Below are 13,344 nucleotides of genomic sequence, written 5' to 3' on the forward strand. Positions count from 1 at the left end.
AGTGACACAGGATGAGTGGCAGGGGTTAGAATGAACAGGTCACCAGAAAGATGCTCTATCCTCATTCCACTTTCACCAGTTATGTGTCCCTGACATCCGAGTAGCTGGGCGTCAAGCTCTGATTTTGTAACACAAACAGATCCAGTCAGTGAGGAAAGTGCTTTGGAACAATGTGCAATAATGAACAAAACACAATGATGATAAATAAATAAAATGAATAAAAAAACAATCATAATAATATACTGAGTCCAGTTGAACAAATTCATCCGGTAGACAGACAACTCATATGCGGCGACTGGATAAAAGATTTTTAAGTTCCCCTCCCCTCTTTGATCACTATTGGTCCTTCGGAAACCTTTCGCGGCTTTCGATTGGTAGATGGTGACATCCGTCTGAACGCGTGTCTAGAGCGACCCCGGAACAATGCGCTGTGTGCGGCATCCCTCTGACACCGTGATGCCCTTCCCCGTTACCCTGGATGCTGAGGGTATGTACTCCACAAAGTGGATTATGTCACTACCTGACCGGCTGCGGTGAAAAGTCACCACCGCTAGAGCCGGAGTGCTCTCAGTGTCTCATTCAGATAGCGTTGTAGCAGCAGCTTCTGACGAGGCCAGGCTAAGCTATGCTAGCGTGCTAACCAGCTACTGACAGTTGCTGTTCACTCGTATGTTACTGCACTGAAACCTTAATCGGGAAAAAACACCAACACCTAAAATCGTCTTTCAACAGCGCAAAAAAGCTAATAGTTTCGCTTGCCATCCATTCGAGGCAAAGTCCCCTCCACACGCACTGTAGGTCTTCAATCAATGACAGTGAGCGCTCGTTGGATTGAGTGAGGCTTCGTGCACTTTGCAAAGTCCCATAAAAGTGCGCGATTAAAGTAGCAATCGACATGCCGTCTTGTTTAAAAAACTTGCTGCGTAAGTGAAAGCAAAACAGCGTGTTTCCATGATGTATGTAAACAGAGATTTGAATGTCCAACTACGTGTTTCGGTCAGCCTTTTCATACTAACCTGTGTTACAAAAACTATACATGTCTTAAAAAAACTTCTGATGAATAATAATGAATTAAGATGCGAGTTGTCAATTTCCCTTCATTCCGCATGGTCTCGTGATCAATGACTTGCAGTGTATAACCTCACGACTTCATGTTGACTAGTAAAGATGACATCGTCAAAAGCCGTATTTCCACAGTAGAAGACGGCTGGTGGAAGAGCCAAACTAAAACGAACCATGTGATCAACCTGTTCATCCTACTTAGTCAGATAAGCAGATTGAATACAATCAAATGGGTTTAATGCAATTAAATTCCTCTCTTATGATTGTGCTGGTCGCAGTTTGTTTCCCAACATAAAGTGAATGGCAAGTCCTGTTTTTACTGATATCAAATAGTTAGGTCCTCTCACTTTAGTATGAAATATCAACTGGTCTTTGCCAAGTTCGATCGGATTCTATGTTGATTATTGCGAAATAGTTTAATCTGTACTTGGCAATAAATCCAGGCTCTTTTTAGAGGATTGGGTCAGTTTTGGAAGAACAAGTGTTATTTCTGCTTTCCTTTTCCCTTTCTCTATCCACTGATCCTTTTCTAATTCAATTCTGATTCCTTTTCATTTCTATTTTCGATGTGGAATTCTCTGATTCTTCTCTCTATTAGATTAGATTATTAGTTAAACCTTTTCTGGAATCATCTCTGCATTTTAGAAATCCTTGAGTTACATAACGGGGCATGGTGGGTAGCGATCTCGACTCCTTTGGCTATTGCCATGGTGCACAGAGAAGCTGTGGATCATGTTAAAATCAATGGCAGATGATAAAGATTACAGCCCAATACAGAGGCCTTATCAGATCGAGCTGTACTTTGAACTGGAACATGGATCAGCTCAGCTGTAATTATAATTCATGGTTAGTTGAGATGTTTTTAACTAAACGTGTGTGATGTATTTTGTATGCGTGTTGTTCATCAACAATAGCCTTGAAGTCAGTTTTATTGAGCAGATCATATTCAACACCCACATGCACCGCTGCTCACAGACTCTGAGTCTGAAATCTGTGAATTTAATAATCAACTATTATTGCATTGTGAGTCTGTTATAGCCCCTGATGCATGGCGATGTCATGAGACGTCAAGACAGAGATGAGCTACAGATGCAGAGTTGAGCGACACCTCATTCATTTTAACTGGACTGCCTATCTCTGTCAATTCAGTGCTGACTCTTCTAGAATCCATTTACAACCTGCTTCTTGATCCTTTTCTTCCAGGGTAGTTAAAGCGCCAGAGTCGTTCTGAAATCCAAGGTTGGATGAAACGCATTTCTCCAACCTCAAGCTGGATGGACTAGAGCAGAGAAGAAAACTGTGAATTGAATGTGAGGAGGTCTTCTACACTAAAGAGATGTCCCTCAACCGTGCAGAAGGCATGTCGATAGCTCAGGCTTTGGCCATGACTGTCGCAGAAATACCAGTGTTCCTGTATTCCACCTTTGGGCAGGTAAACCACACTCCATGTTCAGCAGTTCATGTGTTTGAAGACAGAGGTTGGCAACTACATTTCCTGATGTAGCCAAAAAGAAAGGAAAAAAAAGAGACAATTCAGGTTTCACAACTTGAAACTCAATATTCAAGACGATATCAAAATGTGACTAAACAAGTCCAAGCAAATAGTGCTGACTGACTAACTGACATGGGGTTTTATTTGGAGTTTCAAGATATTAACCATAATTTTATTTACTTTAGTGGATGGAAGAAGTCTGGATTTCATAGCTAGCATTATTGCCTTCCAGTTAACTGTGTAAAACAGTGTGCATTGGTAAACAACAGTTTTCAGTTGTTCTTAAAGACAGGGACCTACTCCTTACTCCAATGACTAGGTGACTATTGTTTGGCTTGTGCAGTCCATATTTGCCCAGCTGAAGCTCTCCCCGAGCTTGAAGAAGGTTCTCTTTGCTACGGCCCTGGGAAGTGTGGCGCTGGCTCTAACTGCTCATCAGCTAAAGAGACGAGGAAGGAAGCGGAAGCAGGGGACGCAAGGGAAGGAGGTCCAGAAGACAGTGGGGATACCAGAGGCTCTCCTGAAGAGCGGGAGGCCGTCATCTTTAAAGAGAGGTGTGTTATTGTAATCCAGTTCTCTGCACCGAATTGCTCAATCCACGAGCATCTGTCTGTTTGCTCAGGTAATTTTTCCGGTCGGCAGATGATGAGTCCCAGCAATCGCAGCAACGACACAATGAGTGGAATCTCATCCCTGGCTCCCAGCAAACACTCGAGCTCCTCACACAGCCTGGCATCAGTATGATCCTTTGTGTTTACCTTCTCTCCAGTATCTCAATTTTTGTTTGTATATCCACTTAAAACTCTAAAAACGGCCCACAGATGCGGGTTCCAAACTCACCAAGTCAACTTGTCAATCCAATAACTCCCTGGGAGGCGGAGCCGGTTGTGGAAGAGTCTGCGCTGGTAGAAGACGCCAATGCAGAGAATCTTTATTTAATGGGTATGTGACAACTTCTAATTATGATAGTGTTAAAAGGCACAATAGATTTTCCGGTTTATTGAAACTGATGGGTTTTGGACAAGTCTGGGCCAGAAAATAATGTTCATCATAAGATGAATATGGTTTTTGCCAGCATACTATATAGCACTGGCAAAAACCAAAACCCAATACATTCTTCAGCATCAACGTCTGACACACCCACTCACTTCTGTTTATATATCGGTAGTTCCTATATATTCTGATGCTATTTCGACAGTCTTCATTTCAAAGCCCTTGCTGCATGTGTTGCAGCAGTGCTTTGGAAATTTCTCAGAAACAAAGGGAACCAAATCTGAAATTAGTAATCGGAGAAAAAAAGCCTTATCATGTGCACGTGTGGTTCAGGGATGGAGTTGTTTGAAGAAGCCCTGCGAAAGTGGGAACAGGCCCTGAACGTCCGCCACCGCACACGCTCCACCTCCAGCAGCAACAGCCTTGCCCTGCAAGGGGCAGCGTGTGGGGACGTCGCCATGGTAACCACCGCCTTCTCTTGTCATCTGCAACTCCTCATAGCAGTTCCGTCTAAACCAAATCATATCAGTGCAAACTGAAATGCTGTTGATTCATTCTATATCCAGGGTGAGGGTAATGAAAAGGTGTTTGCAGAGAAGCTAGAGACTCTGCTGCACAGAGCGTACCACCTCCAAGAGGATTTTGGAAGCAGCATTCCAACAGAGAGCGTCCTTGCAGACTTTGGTAAGAGAGACTAGATGGAATGCTAAACTTGAGACTGTATTCTTCTGGGTGACACGCTGTGGTGTGGTTTTCTTCAGAGAGCGAGGGAACTCTCATCTTACCTCAAGTGGAGGGTTTCCACAGGCTTCAGGATGACGACGTGATCACTATCAGCTCTGATGAGTCTTTCTTCTCAGCAGCGGAGGTGCACATCTACACACTCTGATCAGATTGGTGCTATCCGCAGTAACTCTGTCGTTTTATCTGTGCAGATATTTGATACGTTCTCTGTACAAGACATCTACCAGCCACTGAAACCAGCAGCGCTTTATGAAGAAGCCCTGGCCCTGGTCAGTGAGGGCAAAGTGTCCTACCGCTCCTTAAGGTAAAGCTTTACTGTGAAGTACAAGCATCATTTTCTGTGTGTTCTCTGTCTTATTAAAATCATTCCATTTACATGTCTTTTTGTCTGACATTAAGTGCACCAGAGGATGTCTGTTGTGACCAACGCAGATTGTAGTGTTGCACTTTTTTTTTCTTTTAGACTCGTATTTCTTGTCAACATGGTGCTAGTTATGGACCGTTCAATACATTGTTGTCTGACTTAGTTTGATACTCCTGCACTCGGGTACTTGTATAAGAACAGTGCCGTCAAGCTCAATTTTAAACTGTACTTGGGACAGACTATTCAGAGAGACTATAACACAACATGAAAGTAAAAAAAGTGAGTCTCTATCTCGTAGTCTAATTGGTCCACCTTGTTAGTGCACAGGATTCAACAAAGGAAACAGTGACAGCTGACTGCACTCATGTTTAACATGTTAGTGCTGTGATTGGACAGACCACCAACCAGACTAGTTGTGAGGCACACATGCAGGTGGTGACTGGGACAGTTTGCCATCTACATAAAAGACTTAAATAATAATCGTAAATTCCAGACAATTGAGTGCACAGGAATAGTGGTGCTGTCTGCACCGTAGAAAGATCAGTGGTGCACTGGGCTTAAAAATGCATGAGGATCACTTCTAAACTAGTTTTGAAAACGGGGTCCAGGATTTGTGACAGACTCATGAAACAAACTGGGCAGTGTTATGAGCTTGAATCATGAACTCATCACATCTTTTATTTACATTGAAGTGCTGAAAATGAGCTGTTTTTGGAGCTGGTCTTTGGTCTCCGGTCTTTCAGTAGACTGGCTCTGTGTGCGGAACTTCGGACACGCGTCGTCCTATAAGCTGCAGGGTTCAGACCATGAGAAAAAAATAGTGGCTTATACTTCGGTGGAATTCTTTGGTGGTTTAGCTTTGAAGACAACATGTACGTTTTTAAAAAAATATCTATGCTCTTCTTTCTGTTTTGTAGGACTGAGTTACTTGAATGTTACAGTGACCAAGACTTTCTTGCCAAACTTCACTGTGTGAGACAAGCATTCCAGGTTTGTTTACACTCATTTTAAGAGTAACTGTGTGCATTTTTTATTTCTTTTTTTATTTTATTTTATTTTTTTACTCTCTCGTATCATATACTCAGGCACTGCTAACAGTTATCATAGCCACACCAGACCTGGCGAGTTTGACAATTAAACATGAAGGGCCACGTATATCCATCCAACCAAATCCACATTTCAGAAACAGGAGTCTTCTTCATCTAGAAAAAAAAAACGGATTATGGGACTGGGATTAAACCACGATTACGGACTGATAGTACTTGTCTGACCTTTCGTTTAATTCCAATTAAATTATTGTATGTTACTGCTATCTATTTTAGTGCTTATTGGGTGCGTATAAACTGCCTTTTTTGTATTTTTGGCACATGACCGGCAATTTCTCACACGACACTTGTGAAGCACCGTAACGCATAATTTTATGAAAGCATGTCATGAATATGAGATGTTTAAAAAATCTCACACATTAGACCTTCAAATTTAATGAATGCTAGAACTACCTACCTACCAAAGTTTTTTCTTTTCTTACTGTTTTTTTGGGTTCCAAGTAAAAAAATGAAGCTTCTTGACTTTTACCATTGGTTAATATCTTCAGCTTTGATAACAAAGTAGTAACTCACATTAATTCTTGCAAAATGTATATTTGTGCTAAACAAAAACATTTTTGTTTCTCAGGTTTTGCTGTTGGACGACTCTCACCGCACGTTTTTTATGGAAACTGGGAAGCAAATGATTGCTGGGTTGATGGTCAAGGCCAATAAGGTGAGCCCCCAACATTCGCTCCTTTCCCCCTTTTTTAATCTCTGATAGTCTAGTTTTGCCCATACTGTTTTGCTTATGATTTTTTTCCTACACATGTTTTCACATTATTTTTTTATATGTATATATTTTTTATAGTAAGTATAGTTCAATTTTCCCACTGTGGAACTAGTAAAGGACATCTAATCTATTCTAATATAAATAAAAAAGTATGATCCTCCCACACCAGTGTTTATTCAAGACATTGCATTATTGTATTGTTTTGTTCTAAAATACAGTATCATCTTGGTTTTTCAAACCCAGTTGGTTCCATGAATTTGTTTCACAACATGCAAATATAAATAAAATGAATCTTTTATTGTGAAAAATTCATTTTCACAAGTTACTTTCGTGGAGAGTGTAGACCATCTTGTATCTGTTTGCAAGGTGAAGCATAGTAAAAAATATATTTTTTCATTACTGGGGGCATTGCTTCATCAAGGCTTGTCGGGGGAGTTTCTTATTTTATGATCAGCCTTTTTTGATATTTCACTTGACCCTCTATTTGGATTTTGTCCACCAACATTTTATCACATCTGACTTTGGTCATGTGATTGTGTGCTCAAAGAATGCTTTCACCCAAACTCTGTCAGCGATTTAGTTAGCTGTTGTCTTTTTTTACTGTCAATCAACATAATGCCTTTTCTGCCCCAGAGTCCAAAATCGTTCCTGAAGAGCTACCAGGACATGCTGCTGTACACTCAGAGGGAAGAAACGTGGCCTGTTACGAAGATGGAGCTGGAGGGTCGAGGGGTGAGGATGAGCTGATCGCTTTGTCTCCCCGCAACTGTATTGTCGCTGTTATTTGCTTTGTGGATTCAAGTTTCTGTGTACTGAGCCATTAAGCTAGTATGTTCTGCTGTTTGTTGTTCATAATCTTTCATAATGACATGTAAAGAACACCATCATCACGACTCTTTGGATTTGGTGTCATTTTACTGTAATATAACACAGTCTTTTGTGATATATAGAGACTGCAATGAGTGCAGACTTTCATGTCCCTTTCTGTGCACCTCATTGGAACTAATATGGGAGCTTAGGAGCACAGTGACGCTTGTGTGTTGTGGAAATGGCAAGAAGAGAATCCCATCCCATCCGACTGTTGTATGGATGGGATGTGTGTATGGGCTGTTGTGTGTATGTTTGTCTTTTTAATGTCTTTGATAGGTGAAGTCAGATCAAGAAAGTTTACAAAGGAGGACAAATGCTTCTTTTAAACAAAATGAAAACGAACAATTGAAGAGGTTTCTATTATCTCAACCTTTTCTATTTCCTGACCCAACAATGGTCTGATGTTAACCTTGCACATCCACAATAAATCAAGGCACGATGGACAAACTGTATTTTCATATATTCATATTCAGTGAAATGACTTAATTGATGTGGGATGAGAGAGAAAATGAGAGAAAATAAACAAAAAACATGAATTTCATTCGGCTAAAAGTTACATTTATCTTAACTGTAACTTTTGCCAGCTATGACCCTGGAGTGACTTTGGTCAGCTGGACTGGTTCAGACTATGATCTGATCTGAAGCATTGAGCCGTGTAGCCTTTGCTCCATGTGTTCATTTGTCAATCAAATGTGTTGTGTGATCCACTCAGGTGGTGTGTATGAACTTTTTCGACATCGTATTGGACTTCATTCTTATGGACGCATTTGAAGACCTGGAGAGCCCTCCGTCATCCGTGGTGGCCGTGTTGCAGAACCGCTGGCTCTCTGACAACTTCAAAGAAACGGTTCGTTGAACACGTAAACACGTGACTAGCTCGCGATGACTATTATAGCATCAGACCTTTGTTGTAATGTAAAGCTGTTGTTTGCTCAGGCTCTGGCTACGGCTTGCTGGTCTGTCTTAAAAGCAAAAAGACGTCTTCTCATGGTGAGTTCCCTCCGTTCATTAGACACTGGCTTTGCATGTTCACCTGTCAGTGCAGTGTGTCCCAATACTCCTAAGAGCACTCGCCGTTCACCACTTGAAGTGATCCCTTCATACTGAGAGAGTTCAGTGTGAAGTGCTAGTGTTAGGGTGAGAAATGGGACACAGCCTTAATGTCCATTGTCTTATGTCTTCAAATCTCCCACAGGTGCCGGATGGTTTTATTTCACACTTTTATGTCATATCAGAACACGTGTCCCCAGTTTTGGCTTTTGGGTTTTTGGGCCCGAGACAACACTTAAGTGAAGTGTGCACCATTTTCAAGGTAAGTGCCAAATACTTGTTGGAGGTAGCACTGTGTGATTTATTTAATTTTGGATCATTTTTTAGCTCAGTCTCATTTGGTCATCTTGTATAGTATTTTGGTTTTGATCACTTTGTATCATGCGGTGCACCTGGGATTAGTGCACTGAAAAAAAGTTTTTGTGTCAATATGTTTTTTTCTTTTATTAATGAATGAAATGATCCCAAAAGAGAAAGAAAAATGAACTGTGTGAGCCACTGGTTACAGTTTTGGCAGAATTGTGACTGAACCTTATTTCAGAAGTGGCCCCTTTGGTAGAATTAGTTTGATGTCCTTGCTTTCCCATTTCCCTCTGGTAGATATTGCTGAGTGACATGACACTAATGTGACGTTTGGGAATCTGTCTGCAGCAACAAATCGTTCAGTACCTGAAGGACATGTTCGATCACGACAAGGTGCGCTTCACCTCGGCTCAGTGTTTGGCCGAGGACATCCTGAAGCTCTCCCACCGCCGGAGTGAGATTTTACTGGGATACCTAGGAATCGACAGCCTTCAGGAGCTCAACGGTTCCCTCCCCGGAGATGTCAGAGCCGTGGAAAACTGCTAAAACCACTCCCAAACAGCTTTTGTTTCACTGGTTTGGAGGTCGCCCTGGTTGGGAACCTTTCTAAGCTGCTATTCTGCATATCACACATGCTCGGTGTAAACTCATCACCACCACTGTGTGAGTGATGGAAGTCTGCCTTTCCAAAGTGACTCAAACCCGCCTGTCAGAGTTCATGTTTCTGGTTAAGGTGCTTCCCTTCATTACCGTGGGATGGGCCAGTCAGGTTTGCTGCTATTGTTTTGTAAGAAAGGGGTCATTATTCATGGCGTCACGAGGATTACTTTCCAGCACTGATTATTAACTCATTCATGTGGCAGCTAATTTAGTTAGTGAGGTCTGTCTGAAACCATTACACATTCATTTCTGTTCCTTGTTGTGCGACATCAGTCAGACCTAAGTCATTTTCGTCAGTCACATCACGGGGATGGAATATTGCTCACCTTTCTTTCAGTGAAGAATACGACCTTACCTGAATATTTACCTTGAAATAATCTTAACCGTTCAATGGCAAAGTCACCCAAGAGAATGAACATCAGAGTGTTAAATAATGAAATGAAACTAAAAGACGTAGTCAGTGGAAAGCAATGCCATTTAGTGCATCATTATTCAGCAGCAGTTATCACCAGGTCTTTTCCCACTCAGCTTGTGGCTGTTGCAGTTCCAGCCAGACGTCTAACCTTTCATGAATTAAAAGGATTATTTAATTTATTTTGTACAGAAGACAGGATTATTTAATTTATTCTAACAAAAGCGAGGCACCAAAGAACATCAGAGTCAATTAATGAAATATTCATTTTGTGAGTTAGGGATGCGTACACGATGATAAGTGAGTAACAATCTGCTGAAGACACTATGAATGATGTGAAGGGAAAAGTGCAGATGTTACTGCTTCAAACCACATTATTTCATTTCTTTAATGGACATTAATTTTTTGGGGAAAAATGTAGTTTTCACTTGGAGAAATATAAACCACATTAAGGTCTAGTTCCAAATGAGAAACAAACAGATATTAAATGTCAATTTGATGTAGTTGCAAATTACAGTATTAACACGCAAATAGGTTCACGTGAAACTGGACGTTCATTCTTAAAATGCCATTTTCAGTTTGGTTCAGCTGAGATATATTCAGGAGTGCTTACTTCGTCCACACAAACTGCCCTCTGTTTTGACTTGTATGTTTGCCCTTTTGCATGTGGAAGAGTTTAAGGACCTGAAATCTAGAACCAAATTAACCTTATACTGTCATGGATTATTCAGTATTTCTAAAAACTGGTCTTAAAATTCAGTCTCTACTGATGAAACCTTCAGAAACCCAAACTTCAATCATCCTGTAGTCTTATTTATTCCCACGTGTATGTTACGTTGTTGCTCATGGAGCTCAGGTTATTTCAGACACGGCCGTCACTTGCTGACTCCAAACCCCTGACATTTATCTCAATAAAAATGCTGACATACTTGTACAGAGCTCACACAATGTATGACTCTCATGAGCTTGGTCATTTCAATTGAAGTTGAATTCTGGTTGAACAGGTTGACGTTCCAAACAGACACGCCACTGTTGAGCTTCAGATCCCACATGACTTGCATCCCCTCATGGTTGTGTTCTACCATGAGGAAATAATATCAATATCAAGATGTCTCACTGACAGAAAAAATAATGACAAAATATGTTGTTTTTTTTAAGTTTAATCAGGGGACAAAATGTGCCATTTTAACAGATGTTCACAAATATTGTGTCTGAAAAATTAACTGTGTAAAAAGCAAGTATTGACCATTTATGATTCAAGAACAAGACTTAAGTCGGAACAGAGAATTGCCACACACTAACTTATTCAACGTTTCCCTTATACTTGATGTACTACACTGGCAGTAAATACATTTTTTGGTGCTGAAGGAATGTACAATAAAAAACATCGACACATTGCGTGGAAAATGACGACATGAGGCTAGAATTTACCTAAAGAAAGCTCTGAAATGACATGTAAATACTATTGTTACGGTGCAACAGAGATCTTCAAATTCACTAGAAGGAGGAGACGTATGGAGTTTTGTGTTAAATACCTCTCTAACTTCTTAAGAGAGGTAATTGTATGGATGTAAGGGTGGTGTTTAAGAAGGCTTCAGCTGTAGGTCAGAAGAAGTTTGATCTATCTATAGACTTTTCACACTTTTTTCATGGAAGTTGACATCATTTATGCAATTTGTAATAGCTGGAGGAAGATGCCATGAAATTTAGATGAATACAAGAGTAGTTTGAATGTGAAGGAGGGGTGCAATGAAGCTGACCCTGTCTGGTCTCTTGCATGTATGAATTCATTTGAAGAAGAAATTCATCACTATAGGAGGCATGACAGAAACATATTGCTATGATAGTACGGATGTGGGATGAAATTACTTTGAATTAAAAGCAGAAAATTTGTCTATATTTTGTATAATATAAAAAATACATTTCAAATTGAATGAGATGGCGCAGTTTAGCCCACAACACAATGAAAAATGCAGTGTGATGTGACCCGAGTGGAGCTGAACAGTTGCCGCATTAAAGCAGTCACCAGGGGTATCAATGAAACAAACTGAATCATGACTTCATACAATCCAAATAATATCCAATCATTTGGTTTTTCTTTCCACTTAAGTGTCAGTATTCTGCATGAATTGTCCTCTACATCTACAGTGAAACCTGTAAATGCACACCATGGATGGATAAGTACATTGTACTATCAGTCATCAACCCTGTGGCTTTTACTGCGTGGTGAAATTCAGCCTCAGTCTGACTGTTCACTGCCCTGGTTTGTCCATTTGTCCTGTGAAATCACGGCCAAATTAAATATACATGTTGATCTATAGCTATTTCAAGACAGCACAGTCATAAAATGAGCAACTGCGGTCTGTGTGATGTTTCATAATTCAGGGCACAAGTATGCTTTTCACTTCAGGATTGATAAATGAGTTTAGTGTGAGAGGGTTCATAATCTGTGAAGGTGCATTCAACAAACCTACTACTAACATGCACTTTGTCATCGATGTTTGTGGCGGTGGGGCATTAGTGTTGGGCGGGAAACAGCACTGTGTTTGGATTATTTTCTTGATCCGGCTCTATACACGTCAACACAGACACTATCAAAGTGTTTGGAGTACACAGTCACATAGTTTGGTTGCTTTGACACAGCTTGGCACTTCAACTAAAACACTGAACGAAACAGGAATGTTACTTCAATCTAAATATCACGTGTACAGATATCTTGTGAATAGTAGAGGATTATATTGTTTCTCAGAGTACTATATTTAAAGAGATCAAGTGTGTTCTTTCTTAAAGTTCATGCACGTCTTCAGCCGTTCGTCTCTGATTCACATCAACGACAGTGATCCCTGATTGTTGCTGTAGCATTTGTTTGGAATGAATGGATGACGTTTGACATCTGCTGCATGTTACGGTGGATCAAGGACTGAGCTCAAAAAAATTAAGGCTTCCAGCAGATCCTGTAGTTTTCAGTTCGATCATGATTGGAAATAATTTTGTAATCATCAAGTGTCCTATTGATTCCTTGTGTCTTCTTCTCAGTAAGATCTTTACTGTAAATGAAGCCATTTGTTCCTCCATAATAAATGTTATTTTTGTTATGAAACTGCGAGAGCATTCCTTTGTTGTTACAGCAAATATAAATGTCATTGTTAATATATATAGTTTCACCAATTTTCTCATTTTGTGTGAGGAACCACTTGACAAACAAGGTTCATAAAAACTTTTTGTGAACCTTGTTTATTTTTATTTTTTATTATTTGCATTGTAAGTCACCATGTTGAGTAGTAGGCTCTTTTGTCGAAAATAAATCTGGGAAAGTATGGTAAGGTGCTCATGACTCTGGTCTTGCAACATCCAAAGTTTTCTGAAGAAGCACGTTTATGTTTCCCTGTTGTGTTGGAGTCAGTTGGTTTAGCTTGCTCTTATTGCTTGTGGCGTTAAAAAACATTTTAATTTGGATTCATATGGACGCTTCCTGTCGTTTTGTCATGACACTGCTTTCATTTTTGCGTGGTATCTGACAGAAATTTGCCATCATCGGCCAGTCGGCTTAAGCGCTGCCGCGGTAAACGGTAGAAA

General features: G+C 40.4%; 1 protein-coding gene across 2 annotated transcripts; it reads left to right on the forward strand.

The window, feature by feature from the left end:
• The first annotated feature begins 406 nt into the window (after positions 1-406).
• miga2 (mitoguardin 2) lies at positions 407-12,868 on the forward strand. Of its 2 annotated transcripts, none has more exons than XM_053853853.1 (16): positions 407-487; positions 2,266-2,494; positions 2,898-3,108; positions 3,177-3,292; positions 3,376-3,496; positions 3,881-4,008; positions 4,114-4,231; positions 4,309-4,415; positions 4,483-4,595; positions 5,573-5,645; positions 6,330-6,416; positions 7,107-7,205; positions 8,056-8,190; positions 8,280-8,333; positions 8,539-8,655; positions 9,045-12,868. In XM_053853853.1, the coding sequence occupies exons 2-16, from the start codon at positions 2,399-2,401 to the stop codon at positions 9,240-9,242; spliced, it is 1,773 nt and encodes a 590-aa protein (XP_053709828.1). In that variant the 5' UTR covers positions 407-487; positions 2,266-2,398; the 3' UTR covers positions 9,243-12,868. The 2 variants fall into 2 exon arrangements, with proteins under 2 accessions (XP_053709828.1, XP_053709829.1); XM_053853854.1 differs by lacking the exon at positions 407-487 and adding an exon at positions 535-2,158.
• The last annotated feature ends 476 nt before the right edge of the window (positions 12,869-13,344 follow it).

This window comes from Synchiropus splendidus, chromosome 1, assembly GCF_027744825.2.
Source record: "Synchiropus splendidus isolate RoL2022-P1 chromosome 1, RoL_Sspl_1.0, whole genome shotgun sequence".
NCBI classification, from domain to species: domain Eukaryota; kingdom Metazoa; phylum Chordata; class Actinopteri; order Syngnathiformes; family Callionymidae; genus Synchiropus; species Synchiropus splendidus.